Source organism: Vipera berus (genome assembly GCF_964194415.1).
Source record: "Vipera berus genome assembly, chromosome: 8".
In the NCBI taxonomy this organism is placed as follows: domain Eukaryota; kingdom Metazoa; phylum Chordata; class Lepidosauria; order Squamata; family Viperidae; genus Vipera; species Vipera berus.
In genome coordinates this window covers 9257678-9272720 of record NC_138211.1, presented here as the reverse complement: position 1 = coordinate 9272720, position 15043 = coordinate 9257678, and the positions used below count along the sequence as shown (strand labels likewise).

General features: G+C 40.8%; 1 protein-coding gene across 2 annotated transcripts; it reads right to left on the bottom strand.

Annotated features, from left to right (window-relative positions):
- Nucleotides 1–2570: 2570 nt before the first annotated feature.
- On the bottom strand, nt 2571–14327 carry EI24 (EI24 autophagy associated transmembrane protein). 2 transcript variants are annotated; one of them, XM_081333369.1, is made up of 13 exons: nt 14222–14288; nt 13470–13525; nt 12220–12279; nt 10694–10839; nt 9998–10143; nt 8959–9019; nt 8127–8193; nt 7658–7782; nt 6977–7096; nt 5906–6017; nt 5392–5503; nt 3961–4035; nt 2571–2884 (listed from the first exon to the last, which is right to left on the bottom strand). In XM_081333369.1, exons 4-13 carry the CDS (start codon nt 10733–10735, stop codon nt 2734–2736), a joined length of 1011 nt encoding a protein of 336 aa, XP_081189495.1. In that variant the 5' UTR covers nt 10736–10839; nt 12220–12279; nt 13470–13525; nt 14222–14288; the 3' UTR covers nt 2571–2733. The 2 variants fall into 2 exon arrangements, with proteins under 2 accessions (XP_081189495.1, XP_081189494.1); XM_081333368.1 differs by lacking the exon at nt 13470–13525 and having other exon boundaries at nt 14226–14327.
- Between the last annotated feature and the right edge of the window lie 716 nt (nt 14328–15043).

Below are 15043 nucleotides of genomic sequence, written 5' to 3'. Positions count from 1 at the left end.
AAAAAGAGGCAGAGTAGCAACTGGGTGCAAGTGATGAGTCTGCATTTTAAAGATCCAGGTCTTAAGATAGACGGGAATAAGCAAGGTCCCTGGCTCCTAAGGGGAAGGCTGTGTTTGCACTATACACTAGATAAGCTAATATGGTGTGGCAAGTTGAATTCTGTAGGTTATAAGAACCCATTCAATGCATGTGCTTTGGGCAATCAATGTTATTGTGCAAACACATTAATTGGGGGAGGGCCTTCTCTGTGGGCGCTCCGGCTTTATGGAACCAGCTGCCGGTCGAGCTCCGGATGGCACCGGACCTTCGCTCCTTCCGACGCGGTCTGAAGACCCATTTATTTGGACAAGCTGGCCTGGCCTGATGGGGGATGTTAGGGTTTTTAATGGGGTTTTTTATACTGTTATTGTTCTTATCTGGGCAATTATTTAATTCTTTTTAATTTTTGTATTCTCTATTTATATGTGCCCTGTTCACCGCCCTGAGTCCCTCGGGAGAAGGGCGGTATACAAATACAATAAAATAAATAAATAAGTAAATAAATAAATTGTATTTATCCCAAGCTCAGTTTACCATCCAGCCCCAAGAGTAGTAATATAAATGTTATCAAAATTAAAATTTGGTCTTTCCCCATCCTATTTTTCAACCTGGTTCTACCAGACTTAAAGGGCAGCTTCAAGACACCTCTTTCAAATGTATTCTTTACAGGGTAATATTCGTACTTTCCAAATTCTCTAAATCAGCCCTGAGCGTTCTGATCTTCTGCTCCTTCTATTCAGTTGTTCCCTAATGACTGCTAGTTTTTGGAAAACTAGATATAAACAACTGTAATAAATAATAATTTTACGCACTTCATCAACAACAGCAGCATTTTCTTCCTCACCTGTCTCGACCTTTCACTCCCTTTTTTTTTTGGCAAATGAATTTCTTGGATTTATCTGATGATGTCTATTGGTCAGCCTCTGAAAAACGCTCCAGTTAAAAGGCAGAAATTAATCTATTCAAAGCAGATATCCCTATGCCATTTTTAAAAAAAATCTGCATAGACATCCCTAGTAGTTTTTCAGCATTTATGCAATTCTCCCTCATTCCCTGGAAACCATATTTTTATGGTTTCTGCTCCTATCTGCTACTTTTGGCCATAATGCCACGTTGGGTCATTTTCCGAGCAGAAAGGTTTGAATCGGGAACAGGAATTCTTTGAAAGTTTTATGTTTTTAATTCTGCTCTTCTCCCATCACCATCAAAATGAGTTTCATGATTCAGTCACACAATCACTCTTTATTTTTAATCCCATTTTCATTTAATGGTTCAGTGTGAAAATACAAGAGAAAACATTTATCTGTAGACTGACTTCAGTTCTACAAAAAACAGAGGACTTTTTTTTAAAAACAAAATCTCATAATGTTTAGCCATACAGAAACTGACATGCATAAAGAATACTGCCTAAGATCAGGACCACATTATACTTCATTGTGCATACACAATTACATATGTACACACACGGACAGATGAATACACATGAAGATCACATATCCTGAGCTGAGGAGTCCTTAATTTCAGTCGCAATTACAATCACACAGGAGCACTTCGGTGTACATCATTCTCACTCAGCTGGGACAATTATTCCAGGTCAGGCTTCCTATAAGTATTTGAGTTGGAGGCCTTAAAACTGACATCACCAAATTCTCTGTTCTGCATACTGGGCTTAGCACCGGTGGCCTGTATGTAGACGTGTGCAGAAGTCCTGCTGAAAACAACAACACCTATTTCTCCATAAATATCTTTCGGAATCTTCCTTGTGTGCCAGTCCTTCACCACCACCACCACCCCAAACAAAATCCATCCCCAGGATCCATAAATATGTTCCTTAGAAGCATTATTTCTTGCAAGATTTTAACAGTATATTGCCAACTTTACAACCCCAGACACAAGAATTAACGAGTTTTCACTTCAGTGCCTGACTTTACCCGTACACTTTTCAAATTTCCCTTTCAGAGTTCAGAAGGTGCTTTTCAAAAGCTCCAAGGACATAAGTAAAAAAAAAAAAAAAACCCAAAACAATACATTCTGTCCTTAAGATTAGGAATTTGTTGCATCCATCAAGCGCTGATCCCTTCAAAATAAAAACCAAATAAAGTTAAGAGGCCACCGGATGCCAGGAGGAGGAAAAGCCCTCTCACCCACCCACCCCCGGCCGACATCTTAACCTTGCACAAGTGTTACATGATACACTTCTCATTTCAGCACACAAGGGGGATTACAAAATCCTGACCTGAGGTAACCATATAAAGAACTACGATCATGGAGAAAAACCCAACACTTGTGGTAAAGACCCCATCAGCATCAGAAAGCTACGACAATACGCATTACAAAAACCATTCATCCTGGGGAATGGGGGGGGGGGAGGAGGTAAGGAAAGATACAAAAAAGTGCACAGAAACAGGCCCATCACACACTATAAAAACCAGAGAAGAACTTGGCTTCGAAATAAGCTCACAAGTGTTAAAAATCCAGGCTCCTCCCACCCACTCGCCCTCCCACCCACCCACCCAATGTATTTCCTTTTACCACTCGGTGAGATGCAAACCAAGGTCCAAACGGGGGCTTAAGAGAGAGATCACAAGGGAAAATGCACAAGCCTCCCGCCTACCCTTCCCGCCAGACCTTCACAGAATCACAGAAACACGTGTGTCGTCTGAACGGTTCTCATCCTCCCTCCCGGCCTTGGTTCAGTGTGCCAGGCGAGCAGGCGAGGAGCGTGGCGAGGGCAGTCGATCAGCAGACGAGGAGCTGCTCAGGCTGGACTGAAAATAAACCGTCTTGTGAAAGAGCTTGTTGCTAAGGAAGACGACCAAGGAAAAGAGGCGCAACTGGAAGTGGCTGAAATAGAAGACAGCCTCTTATTAGCTTCTTTAACCTCTATTAAGATCCCTTGAATTCACGGGCATACAAGTAGTCCTTGACTACTACTAGCCATCGTTGCTCGGTGACCATTCAGAGGCGCTGAAAAAAAAGTGACTTACTACCGTTTTTCGCACAACCGTGGCGCTTGGCGACTGGCGTGTATTTCTGATGGTTGTGGGCCCCCGGGATCACGCCATTGCCTTTTGTGACCCTCTGACAAGCAAAATCATTGGGGGAAGGTAGATTTGCTTTACAACCAGGTTGCTGGCAACTGCCGTGACTCACTTAACAACTGTGGTCATAAAATGGGGCAAAATTTACACGACAACTGTCTTGCTTAGCAATGGAAAATTGGGACTCAGTTGTGGTTGTTAAGTCGAAAACTACCTCTATTCTGCATTGGGGCCTTTCAACGTACAAAATCTGCCTAACCCCGATTAATGATGTCCGAGGACAGTTCTTACCATTTTTCTCTACTGATGAAATCTTTGCCAATAACGCAACCTTGTGGCAAGCTGGGCGGCAAACCAATTTAATAAATAAATAAATAAAACTTTTAGACCTAGGTCAGGGGTCAGGAACCTGAAACAGTGAAAGAGCCACTCGGAACCGGTTGCCTCACAAAAGGAAAAACTGGGAGCCGCAAAAAATGTGTGCACATGCGCGTACATGCGCACATGTGCAGAACAGGGTTTGACTGAAGAGTGGAGCCAAGGCGAGATATGCACCTACCCTGCATATTTGAATTGATTGGTTGAACTTTTTTAGTCCCACTTTTTTTTTGGGACTGCACATGGCAGAGGACTGGGAGCCGCAGGAGACGGCTGAAAGAGCCGCATGCGGCTCCGGAGCCGCGGGTTGCAGACCTGTGACCTAGGTATAAAAGCTTATAAGTAGCGCAGGTTTCTAAGTAGTACAATTTTTTTTCTGCTTGCAGTGGCTATCAAGGCAAAAAATGGTATACAGTATAATCTACTTTACTGGGGCAGAAGCCTTTTCATATATAGGTACTCCTTGAGTTATGTCTGATGAAAAAGGAAATGGATACCTACTATGCTCTTCCCGGTGTCTTCGATTCATTGGCGCTGATAATAAATAGAGGAAAAAGAATGGAGAACAAGCAGCCGCTGTGGGGAAGGGAGATGGGGACAAAAAACAGAAAATGTTATGTACAGGTCTCTGCAAACTAAAAAGGGAGAATGGGTAAACTACAGAATAGGAACACAATTCCATGCTACATATAATTGGCTGGATGAAAAGTCTCTTCTGAATGCAGATTTAGGACCAGCCACTAGGGAAGAAGTGAGTTTAAACCTTTCTATTTAGGGGCAGATTTTTTTACATCCTTAAAATTGAATCAAGTAAAGCATGTCATTATTAGCACTTATGCTACCAAGAAATTAACTAATTGCCCTATGGTTTTTAAATTATGGTAATCAGCTTAGGGCTGCCCTTAAAACAAGTATCATTGTTGTGATAAACTCCAGCTAGAATAAACCGTCTTAACAAGATCTGAGACTCCAAGCACCTACATACATGCACACGCATACATGTGTGTGAGAAAATGAAGAGGGCACTAGAGTGAAGGAACTTTTTTCCAAATGCTGTGCTTTAAGTTTAGGAAATGTCAGACTGTATTTATTGACCTGTATGCTCCTTCAATCACTGAAATAATTGCTCATCCTAAACCAAAAACATGGCCTTAGTTTTTATGTACCTTTTCTTAATTTTAATGGTGTTTATATTTATCTTTTACTGTTTATTAGCTGCCCAAAGTCGCTTTATTGATGAAATGGGTGGCATATACTTTTAATAAATAATTAAATACAAAATAACAAAGAACAATCCAAATATCCAGCATCCAGATGCTGTATCCACATTCTTCTTCATACAGCTTGCCACTTCATATAACTTCTCCTACATCACAACAATTCATTAAATTTATATACTATGTTTTTATATAGAAGAATCCCGCTTGTCCCCTACTCCTGATGCATGGAACGGCTCAACAAATCAGCAGCAGAAAGACCAGCATCCAAGTTCTGCCCAGATTAATATTCTGGAATAATTGGAAATATGAAATAGTACTGTACACTACTTAAAAGAAAGTGTCTTGGTTTTCTTGTGCTGTATCATGGAATATTCATTCATTCATGATTTAAGAGATTGTCTGACTGTAAATGACTTTTGAGTGGCTTACACTTTAAAAAGGAGGAAACGATAAAATAGAAAAACACATCATGGATGTCCAGAAGAAAAAAGCCATACATCTCAATTAAACCTTCATGGGCTCAGAAGAATATCCCACGACCAGCTTTTTCAAAGGCTTTGCTCCTATCACTGTTCCGAGGAATTTTCTTTCTCTCTTTCCCTATTAACATTTACACCAGGTCTCTTTCCATTAATTCCCCACCTACTTTTCCTCCTCTCCCTCCCACAGAAAAGAAAAAGGATGGCATGACTCCAGCTTCTCAGTAAGTCACCTGATAATGTAAGAAGACTGCATTGCAGTGAGAAAGGCCAGTGGTAACCCAAATCCAAAGTAATAAGGCCAGTTCCTTTCAATGTTGGATAATCGTTGATGCATTTCAACGCCTGGCAAGAGAAAAGCCCAAAACACATGGTTCAAAGCATTAACGCTGTGATACAATACTTGAGTTTCGTATTCTAGGAATTACGATCCCAATATTTTTTCCTAGATTATCTTCATATTCTAGGAAGTATTATGTAAATAACACCTCCATCCCATATACCAGTAGTTTATTGATCACTGGTGATAACGGAGAACACCAGCCACCACCAGCAACTGGGAGAGAATAAAATGCACTCTTAATTTTTCAGCTCTGCTTCTGCCACTGAAGAACTCTGCAAAGATCCTGTTGGAAGAGTGTTACTGGGATTTGCATACATTTGCGCCAAACAACCCCAACACTGAACAACAAAAAGAAAGGATTTTTTTCCCTTTTAGTTACACAGTGGAAAGTCAGCAGGACTTACCTTTATTAAACCAACGGTATTCAAAGCAATATAGTGAGTAGAGTAGGGACATATGAAGCAGACTAATTAACTGCCCAATGATATCAATAGGAAACAGGCTGACAATCATCCCCTGGGGAAAAATAAAACAAATTCAATTTGAAAGAGCATTCCCTTCCACAGAAAACTCAATTCTGTACCTTGTTAGAAAGCCCAGGAAACTAAACAAGTGAAGAGACAGTACGGGTAGCCCTCAACTTACAACCAATTGCTTAATGACCATTTGCATTGCAACAGATTCAAGTTACTCACAACGTTTTGACTGCTGCATGAACCCCCCACGGTCACATGTTTCTATTTCTGGCCCTTGGCAATTGGCTCACATGTATGACCAGTGGCAGCATTGTGACATTTATTGCAGTGTTCTGGCAAAAAATAATCCAATGGATAAAATGGCTTAGGACCTACCACCACATAGTCTCTTAATGACTGCACTTGCTTAACCACGACTATAAAAACAATCATATAATTGAATCTGGTCATATGGTGCCTCGACTTAATGACTGAAATTCCAGTCCAATTACGGTCATAAGTCAAGGATTAACTGTACACTTGAGTCTCGTCTTCCTTGGTACACTCTGCTCGATTCCCAATATTAGAGCATTGGATCCTAGGTCCCAGGGCAACAAAGTCCATGACCATCATTCTTGGCTAGAAGTCCAGCTATGCACATTCGAGCAACAAACCTGGCCTGTAGTTCTCTCGTGCATGGCAGGAGGAGATGATTCCAAGAACTCTCTGTTATAAACAGCTTTGAAAAAGTAGTAGTGTTAACCTATCATCCCAAAGCTTGTGGCTGGGAAAGAACTACCACATAAATCAAACTGGCTAGTGACTTCTTTATAAAAATATGGCATAATTCATTCCTTTTTTCTTTCTCAGTCTTCTCCACCTTTTCTCTACCTTGGGGTCTATTGCTTCTTAAGATCTGCCAAATCTACAGTTCTGCCTTTGGATGTCGCTCAAATACCAATGTCTATTACTCTTAAGTGTCTGGATAATCTGGATTGAGTGTTTTATGCCCATTCTTACCTGGATAAGAAAGAGAGCTTGCAGTAAGAGGTTAAACAACATGTCAGCAATGATTTTACTGACACTGGGGAAAGGCTGCGGTTTCCTTCCTGACACCTCAAATGCCAGATCAGCAATATCCTGAAACAGAAGAACCAGACTTACTTCTGAATAAAATGGAAGAAGATGGTTGTCTTGGAATATCCCTCAAAAAGCACAGGACAATACAGATAGTCCTTGACTAGTGATCATAACTGAGACCAGAATTCCCATTGCTAAGCATGGTGGTTGTTCACGCCCAATTTTAAGAGCTTTTCCGCCATGCTTGTTAAGCTAATCATTGCAATTATTAAGTGGACTAGGCCATCATTAAGTGGATCTGGCTTCCCCCTTGTCTTTGTCTGAAACTGGCTGGGAAGGTTGCAAATGGCAATCACACAACCCCAGGACTCTGCAACCATCAGAAATATGTGTGTTGCCAAGCACCCAAATTTCAATTGTGTGACCGTGGGGGTGCTGCGACAGTCGGGAGAGGAACAATTGTTAAGTCACTGTTATTTTTCAGTGCTATTGTAACTTCGAATGGTCACTACAAACGGTTGTAAGACAAGGACTACCTGTGTATCAAGGTACGTCTTAGGCAGGTAACCAAAGAAGCATTAAGTCAACAAGTTATTCATTTCCTCAAAAAAAACAACTTACCTGAAACCAAATGGCATTGACCACTTTACTGAGCACAAAGAGGGGGAGGACCCAAAGGGCACTGAAGATGGAGGTCAGGATAAATTCCAGCCAAGACCAGACATCGCCATGTAATGACGGATCACCTTCCAAAACAGAGTGTTTTCAACAGTAGTAAGTAAAAAGATTCATTATATCAGAAAAAGAAAATGCATCTTCCCTCTACAAATCTCATCTATTGGTCACAAGTTGATAGCAGATCAGTAAATGTAGCTAGGACCGTAATTATTGCTTCCTTTCATTCAAGAGTATTATTTCACCTTTACAAATATAGTGCTGTGTTCCAATTTTGAAAATTTGAGGCCAAGGGAAGAGAAGAGTAGGATAGATTCAATACAACAAATTATATACTTGTCCATCATAACGTAATTGCTTAGGCTAGACAAACAATTATTTACTTGACAAATGCCTTAAACGGTAATATACTTACCAATTACATGTGCTGTTGCTGACTGAAGCAGAGGTATGAAAACCCGATAGAACAAGAGGAGGCTAAGCTAAAAAACAAAATAAAACAACCACAACAAGGAATAATTCAGTTTTAATCACTATTTTTAAATGTGCGTGCTACTATGGGGAATGTAAGTTTTCTAAGATCCAGAAGGTGTAACCTGTTTTCTATAACTGATCTTCAAACCTGATATCTTAGCACTTATTTCATGGTTTTCCCCAAGTACATACACAAGTAAATATATGAATAATTTATCTTTACAAATGTGACAATTCCAGCACATGCATCAATAATTCTATGGGAAAATCATAATAGTGGGGGGAAAAACAGCAAAAAGAAACAGAAATTCTATAAACACATAAAAGTTCTTTGGATCCAAAGCCAAAAAGGAACTTTAGAAAAGATATAAAACCACATCCCATATCCCTAAGAACCCCCTTAAACAATTTGCACCTTTTCTAGGAGTTGCATAATGCTCTAGCTCCACAATTCCAGTAAAAGATGTACTTGAGACGACAAAACTTGTGGCCTCTTAACTCAAACATATATTTCCTGGGATTGCATGGCTATTTTTATTTATATTTATATTAAAATCTGATTGGGATAACACTGCATCTACCAAGGCTAAATAAATGTTAATTATCCCTTATCTGGGAAATAGTAATGATTTCAATCACTATTCAGTTTGCTTTTTCAGGCTGAAGCATTATCCAATTATAAACTTCAAGCAAGTAAGCCTATTTGCAAAAATAATAAAGCAATTGATTCAATTATGTTGCTGTTTTTTAAAAAGAAGCAAAATTATTCTTACCCAAAATACACCTCCATTCCATGCACAACACTGAAGTATTCGGCTTACTATCCGGGGTTCACTAAACAAAAGTAGAAGAAAGTGCAAAAACTGAAACTACATGTCTTTTCAAAAACACACCTGTTTAAACACAGAAAGAGAGGGGAATGCTTCAGATAGGGCAGCAGATTCTTTCAGCTTTGCAACCATAAAAATGCAAAAGTATAAATTTCCATTATCCTCATTAAATTTCAAATTGTTGAGAGCCTCATTTGGGGGGAAAAAAGGTGTTTTAAAAGTTGGGTTTTTACATTCCAGTTTTCTTTCTTTTTCTCTATTATTAGGTAAGCCTATACATTCACTGTCAATGTCATACAGATGTACATGTAGAATTGGTTGTTATTTAGCACCTAAGATAAATTTGCAGTCTTTTTTATTTCTTTTTCACAGTGTCAACTTTTTTAAAACATGAATTACAACTACAGAAGCTACTGGGCAAGAGACTAAAAATAGTATCTTAAAATCTTCATTCCAAATCTCTTCCTACAAAGAATCCTGTGGCTTTCGTGATGAAACTAAACAGCTACGTAGAACACAGCCGGCCCCTCAAATGACACTGGTAGAGAGTTCCACATAAAAGAATATTTCAAAATCCTCATTTAATTGGACAATATAAAATAAAAATCCCTACCAAAGTTTGCAGGATCCAGTTTGTACACAGACTATGTTAGCAGATGTGACTTCTAGGGGTTTGGTACCATTTTGGTGGTGGCGCAGTGGTTAGAATGCAGTATTGCAGGCTTTTCGGCTAACTGCCAACTGCCAGCAGTTCAAGTCCTACCGGCTCAAGGCTGACTCAGCCATCCACCCTTCCAAGGTTGATAAAGTGAGGACGCAGATTGTTGGGCGCAGTAGACTGACTATAAACCGCTTAGAGAAGGCTATAAAGCATTGTGAAGCGGTATATAAGTCTAAGTGCTGTTGCTATTGCTACCTTGAAGATAAAACACTGATAGATGATTACTAATGGCATGATGCAATCCCCATGATTGGAACTTACTTCTCTTGCTTCCTCTCTTCGCTTTGTGCTCTTCGCTGGGCAAGCACACTAGTTGCTCTTCTTTTCCGCTGCTCTTCCCTTTTTTGCTGGATCCGAGCATCCAGCTTGGAGATTGTACAGATCCCCCATATGGAATCTTTAATTCCCTAGAGACATAAACATATTGTTTCTGCTGATTTTTCTCTAAATGAGATGTCTAAGCAACTAACCAGTGATTTTCTAGTTAAGTCTAATTCTTTAAAGCAAGACTGGACAACCACTTGTCAGAAATGGTATACAGTTTCCTGCCTGAGCAGGGGATTGGACTGGAAGACCTACAAGGTCTCTTCCAACTCTATTATTCTGTTCTGTTATTCTGTTATTCCATTATCTGGTCACTGATATAATGGCATCACAGTTCAGGAACTCTCTCTTTCCATTTACTAAGAATCATAGAGTTAGATACATGGATACTATACTTGAGCTTAATCAAAAGACTGAGAAACAATCACAGAATTGGTACTGAGAGGGATTTTACTTGATAATTACACATAGTTCAAGTTTGTGCATAAAGTCCTAAAACTTCCCTTCTTCATACTGCCAAAGACAGATTTATGGGAGCTAACGTAAATATTAGTTGCTGAAACACTCTTGAAATCTAATCTTATCTTAAATCCGCTGTCATGTATAACAACAAAAATAAAAGGAAGCACTTACCCTGATAAGATCATTAAGGAAGATCTTGACACTATCTGCCATATCTATGCCAGCATTGTCTTGGCATCTAAAACTATCAACTACAAGGTGTAGGGAAGAAATAACCCCAGGCCTGTCTCATTGTGAAGACATAAGAAAATGGTAATCTGACAAAAGAACAGAAAAGATAGCTGTAAGTGAAGCAATGAAATCAATGTTATGATTATAAATGGAGCATGTTTGTCCTTAATCATTCTTACATTAATACGGATCCTGAAAATGTTTACTTTCCAAGATCATATTAAATGACTTTAAACATGTTTCTTCCAGACTACAATAAACATCAGTGCTTAAGATATTCCAAGAAGAAGCAACCACAAATAACACAATGCTCCAAATATTTAAGTCTCATGTTTAGGGTGTGGATGATACAATATATAAAATCTATGGCAGAAACATTTGAGGAAATCACAACAGCTCAGCAGCGATAGTTTCCATTAAACACAAGTGAGACCAACACCCACCCACAAACATGCCAAGCGGATTCTCAGCCCCAATGAGATGCCAGCCCAAACTATTCTGGTTCTCTAATTTCTGTCATTTTCTTTCTTATATTATTAATTTCTGTTTCTACAAATTAATAAATATAAAGGTACATTTTACTTAGCATTTAAACATTTTTAACAAAAAAAATATCACTAAATACAAAGTATCCACAACCAAAATGTTATCTTTCAAACATCTATCTTTTCTCATATTTTTCAAAGTTGTTACAACAACTGCAACAATGCTTCAGCATCACCAAAATACTACTGACTGAAGTAAACCAAAGTAAACAAGTTTAGCATTGTGAATATCAAGGTTTAGTTTTGCCTGGACTAAATTTAATGATCATGATTCTGGGGTTAATTTCTAGGAACAATCTGAAGAGGTGGGAGCAAAACTGCTTATAGGATTAAAATATTCATAACCTGAAGTAAGACGTAAGGTTTTGTGAAGAGGTTGATGCCAGGACAAAAATTAATTTGATTACTAAATTCAACTAAAGATACTATGATTATTGATAATGTTCCCTCCATAACAGAGGATCTGGATGCCAAGCCTATAGCTTTGGGAAACTAAAATAGGGTTCTGGAACATCAGGCTGTGACCTCTTCTATAAATAGCAAGGACTCCTAGCATGAAATGAACAATATAAAGAAACTTACTTTCTCATAAATCAATTCAGATCTCAACAACCAGTCAATTTAGATTACATAAAGTATAAATCAATACAATTTGAATCTAAACTTCTTTCAAATTAGCTCACAAATGGTTCATATTTCAAACCAGAACTACTTTGTCTGCAGCTGCAGTAGTAAGACTTAGATGAAAAGGATGAATTACAAACTTTCAAAGGTCTGAGGCTATTTGTAAGGAAAGCTTTCAGTCTCAAAGAACTGTTCAATTCTAGTACTTTGAGATATAACCTCAAGCAGCCCAAAACATTACATGTAGGAACCTCTCACTAAATCATGTCATTTGGGAACAGAACTACTACTACTTACTGTTCAGTACTCATTCATCCTCTTGCCAATTGCTCTAGAGAACTGTGTTTAAAATAATGTCTGAAAAGCAAAGGAAATCAAGCTTCAGTTTAGAAGTACTACGCTACTTTGTAGAACATGTTTATTTTAACTTTATTGAAGAACTGTCAGAAATGTCTGTGTTATCGCCCCAATTCCCAGAACAGAAATATCTAGTTCTGAAAAAATCATATATTAACTAAATTTACTGGACAACCTTGTAGGCGCAGCAAAGCCTGAAAAAATAACTTCATGACTGATAGTTTCTAATAGGCTTCTAATTACTGCACTAGACTGCTTCTGATAAGGAGATTAACTCAGAAGATTGTTCTTGTTTAATGTGCTGCAACAGACCACTGACATCTGAACTGCTTGCTAACAGTGTCTATTTCCTTGCTGAATGAGAAGGAAACTTTTCAAATTGAGTGCCTTAAAATATAAACATTTCCCTGCCAGTGGAGGAAAGCTTCAAAGTAATGGATCAGAAAACAGAAAAAAATAAGAGGGAAAAAGCTTCAATTCCAAAAAGCATTGGAATACAGCGGTGTTGGCTTGCAAAGCAGGTTCCAAATTTAAAGATTTGGGTGTAACGTGAAGAAGGGAGGAAAATAGCATGGGGAGAAGAAATGGAGAGTCCATGTGGTCCTTGACTTACGACCACAATTGAGCCCAAGTGCTCAATTGCTGAGACATTTGTTAAGTGAATTTTGCCCCATTCTACCTTTTTGCCACAGTTGTTAAGTGAATCACTGCAGTTGTTAAGTTAGTGACCGGGTTGTTAAGTGAATCTGGGTTCCCTATTGACTTTGTTTGTCAGAAGGTCACAAAAGAGGATCTCATGACCCCGGGGCACTGCAACCATCATAAATAGGAACCAACTGTCAAGCATCTGAATTTTGATCATGTGACCATGGGGATCTACAATGATCGTGTGAGAAATGGTCATCACTGACTTTCTTCAGTGCCACTGTTAACTTTGAATGGTCACTAAACACACTGCTGTAAGTCGAGGACTACCTGTAGCAGAGAGTCTCAGTAGCTCAGGGCTGAACTGCAGACAATGTTGTTGTTACCTAGCTGAGTAATGAAATGCCTGCAAGTAAACAACCAAGCTGAGAGAGAACCAAGGACTCCTCAGAAATGGAAAGATTGTGGGGGATGGGTTGATGTTGTTATTATCAATCAGACATGAAAACTGGTGAGGCCAGCTGCTTTCTTTTGGCCCAACCTACCTCACAGGGTTGTTGGTACTGTGAGGAAAACAGGAAGCAAGAGCATTTAAATACCACTGCCTTGATTTGTACAAAATAAAAATGAAATTATTATTAATTATTATTAATTATAATTACTATTATTAATTATTATTAATTATAATTACTATTACTATTACTATTATTATTACTAATTTTATTTATTTGATTTGTATACCGCCCTTCTCCCTAAGGACTCAGGGCGGTGAACAGTGACATAAATATCAAAATGCACAAATACAGAAATTGAAAACAAATTAAACCCTAATGTCCAAATTATTCCTGCAAAGGAGTCTTTGCACGTAGTAGCATCCATGAAAATAGATCAGGGCAAGGGCCCCCCCCGCTCAGGTGTCTCGAGAGGACTACAACTCCCATCATCCCCATGCACCACCCCTTGCCCGCCTCCCTGGGAGGAACCCGCCACAGACCCGGCAATGGCAGAAGGGGGGAAAATAGACCGACCCCCCCCCCGGCCTGAGGGACCACAGCATCCCTCCCGCCCAGCCGCGGGGGCACGACAGGAGCGGCGGGGCAAGCGGTGGGCGATGGGCTTTGTAGTCAGGCCCACGACGCGAAGTGAGAGGGGGCGAGAGGACGCCAAAAAGAGGGGGAAAGTGAAGCGAGGAAAATCCGCAATCCGTGGAAGCCCGAGACGGATCCCCGGAGAGAAAAGCGGGAAGCCGCTCCCTCCTCCAGCCAGCCAGCCAGCCCGCCCAGACGGCCACCGATACTTGCCAGCCCAGGCCTCCCGGGGTCCGCGACGGACAGGCCGGCACGGCCACCAGCCTTCAACTCCTCGGCCAGCGCCGGGCGGAGACGCCACTGCGCACGCGCGAGTCGCCTCACACCACTCTTCTTCGCCCTTCCTTCTCAAGCCTCGCCAGGAGGCAGCGCCCGCGCCAGGGAACATGCCGGGCTTGGATCCCGGCGATGCGCATGCGCCCTCCGGCAAGGAAGGACATGCGCAGTTTCAGAAGGCGCGAGGCGGCGAACTGGGATTGCGGCGGGCTCTCCTTTTTACCTCAGGCGCACGTGAGGCAGTTTCATCTATTCTTTTTTATATATGTACAGTGCTTTTTTTCTTAAAAAAAAAAAACAAGGTGCCGGAACTCAGAGGTGCTGTTCCTGGGAGCGACGCCGGAGTCTTGCTACGGCGTCCTTTGCACCCCCGCCCCTGCGGCTCGGAGCCACCTGCCGCGGAGATTCCCCTCCCCACAGCCGCCGTGGGGATTCCCCTCCCCGCAGGTGCCACGCCGCGGCCCGTGCTGAGCCCCCCACCCGGAGCTGCTCCGAACCCCGACCCAGAGCTGCGTTCCTCGTGGCAGTGGTCTCCGGCGCCAAGCAGCCTCTTTCCAACCACATCCAGAAAACTGGATGGCTCAGCTTGGAAAACTCTCTCTTTCCCCCTCAGCGTGGCTGGCTCAGGATTTCTGGGAGTTGGAGTCCACGAGTCATAAAAAAGGTTCCAAGATTGCCTAGCCCAGGGGTAGGCAACCTCGGCTCTTTTATGACTCGTGGACTTCAACTCCCAGAATTCCTGAGCCAGCTATGCT

Bases quoted from the DNA above. Each gene is read 5' to 3' on its own strand.
- EI24 (XM_081333368.1), bottom strand. From the start codon at position 10,735: ATGGCAGATAGTGTCAAGATCTTCCTTAATGATCTTATCAGG. The intron at 6,018-6,976 runs GTAAGAATGGGC...ATTTTTCCCCAG, and splicing joins AAGCTCTCTTTCTTATCCAG to GGGATGATTGTCAGCCTGTT. The intron at 5,504-5,905 runs GTAAGTCCTGCT...TTCTCTTGCCAG, and splicing joins ATACCGTTGGTTTAATAAAG to GCGTTGAAATGCATCAACGA.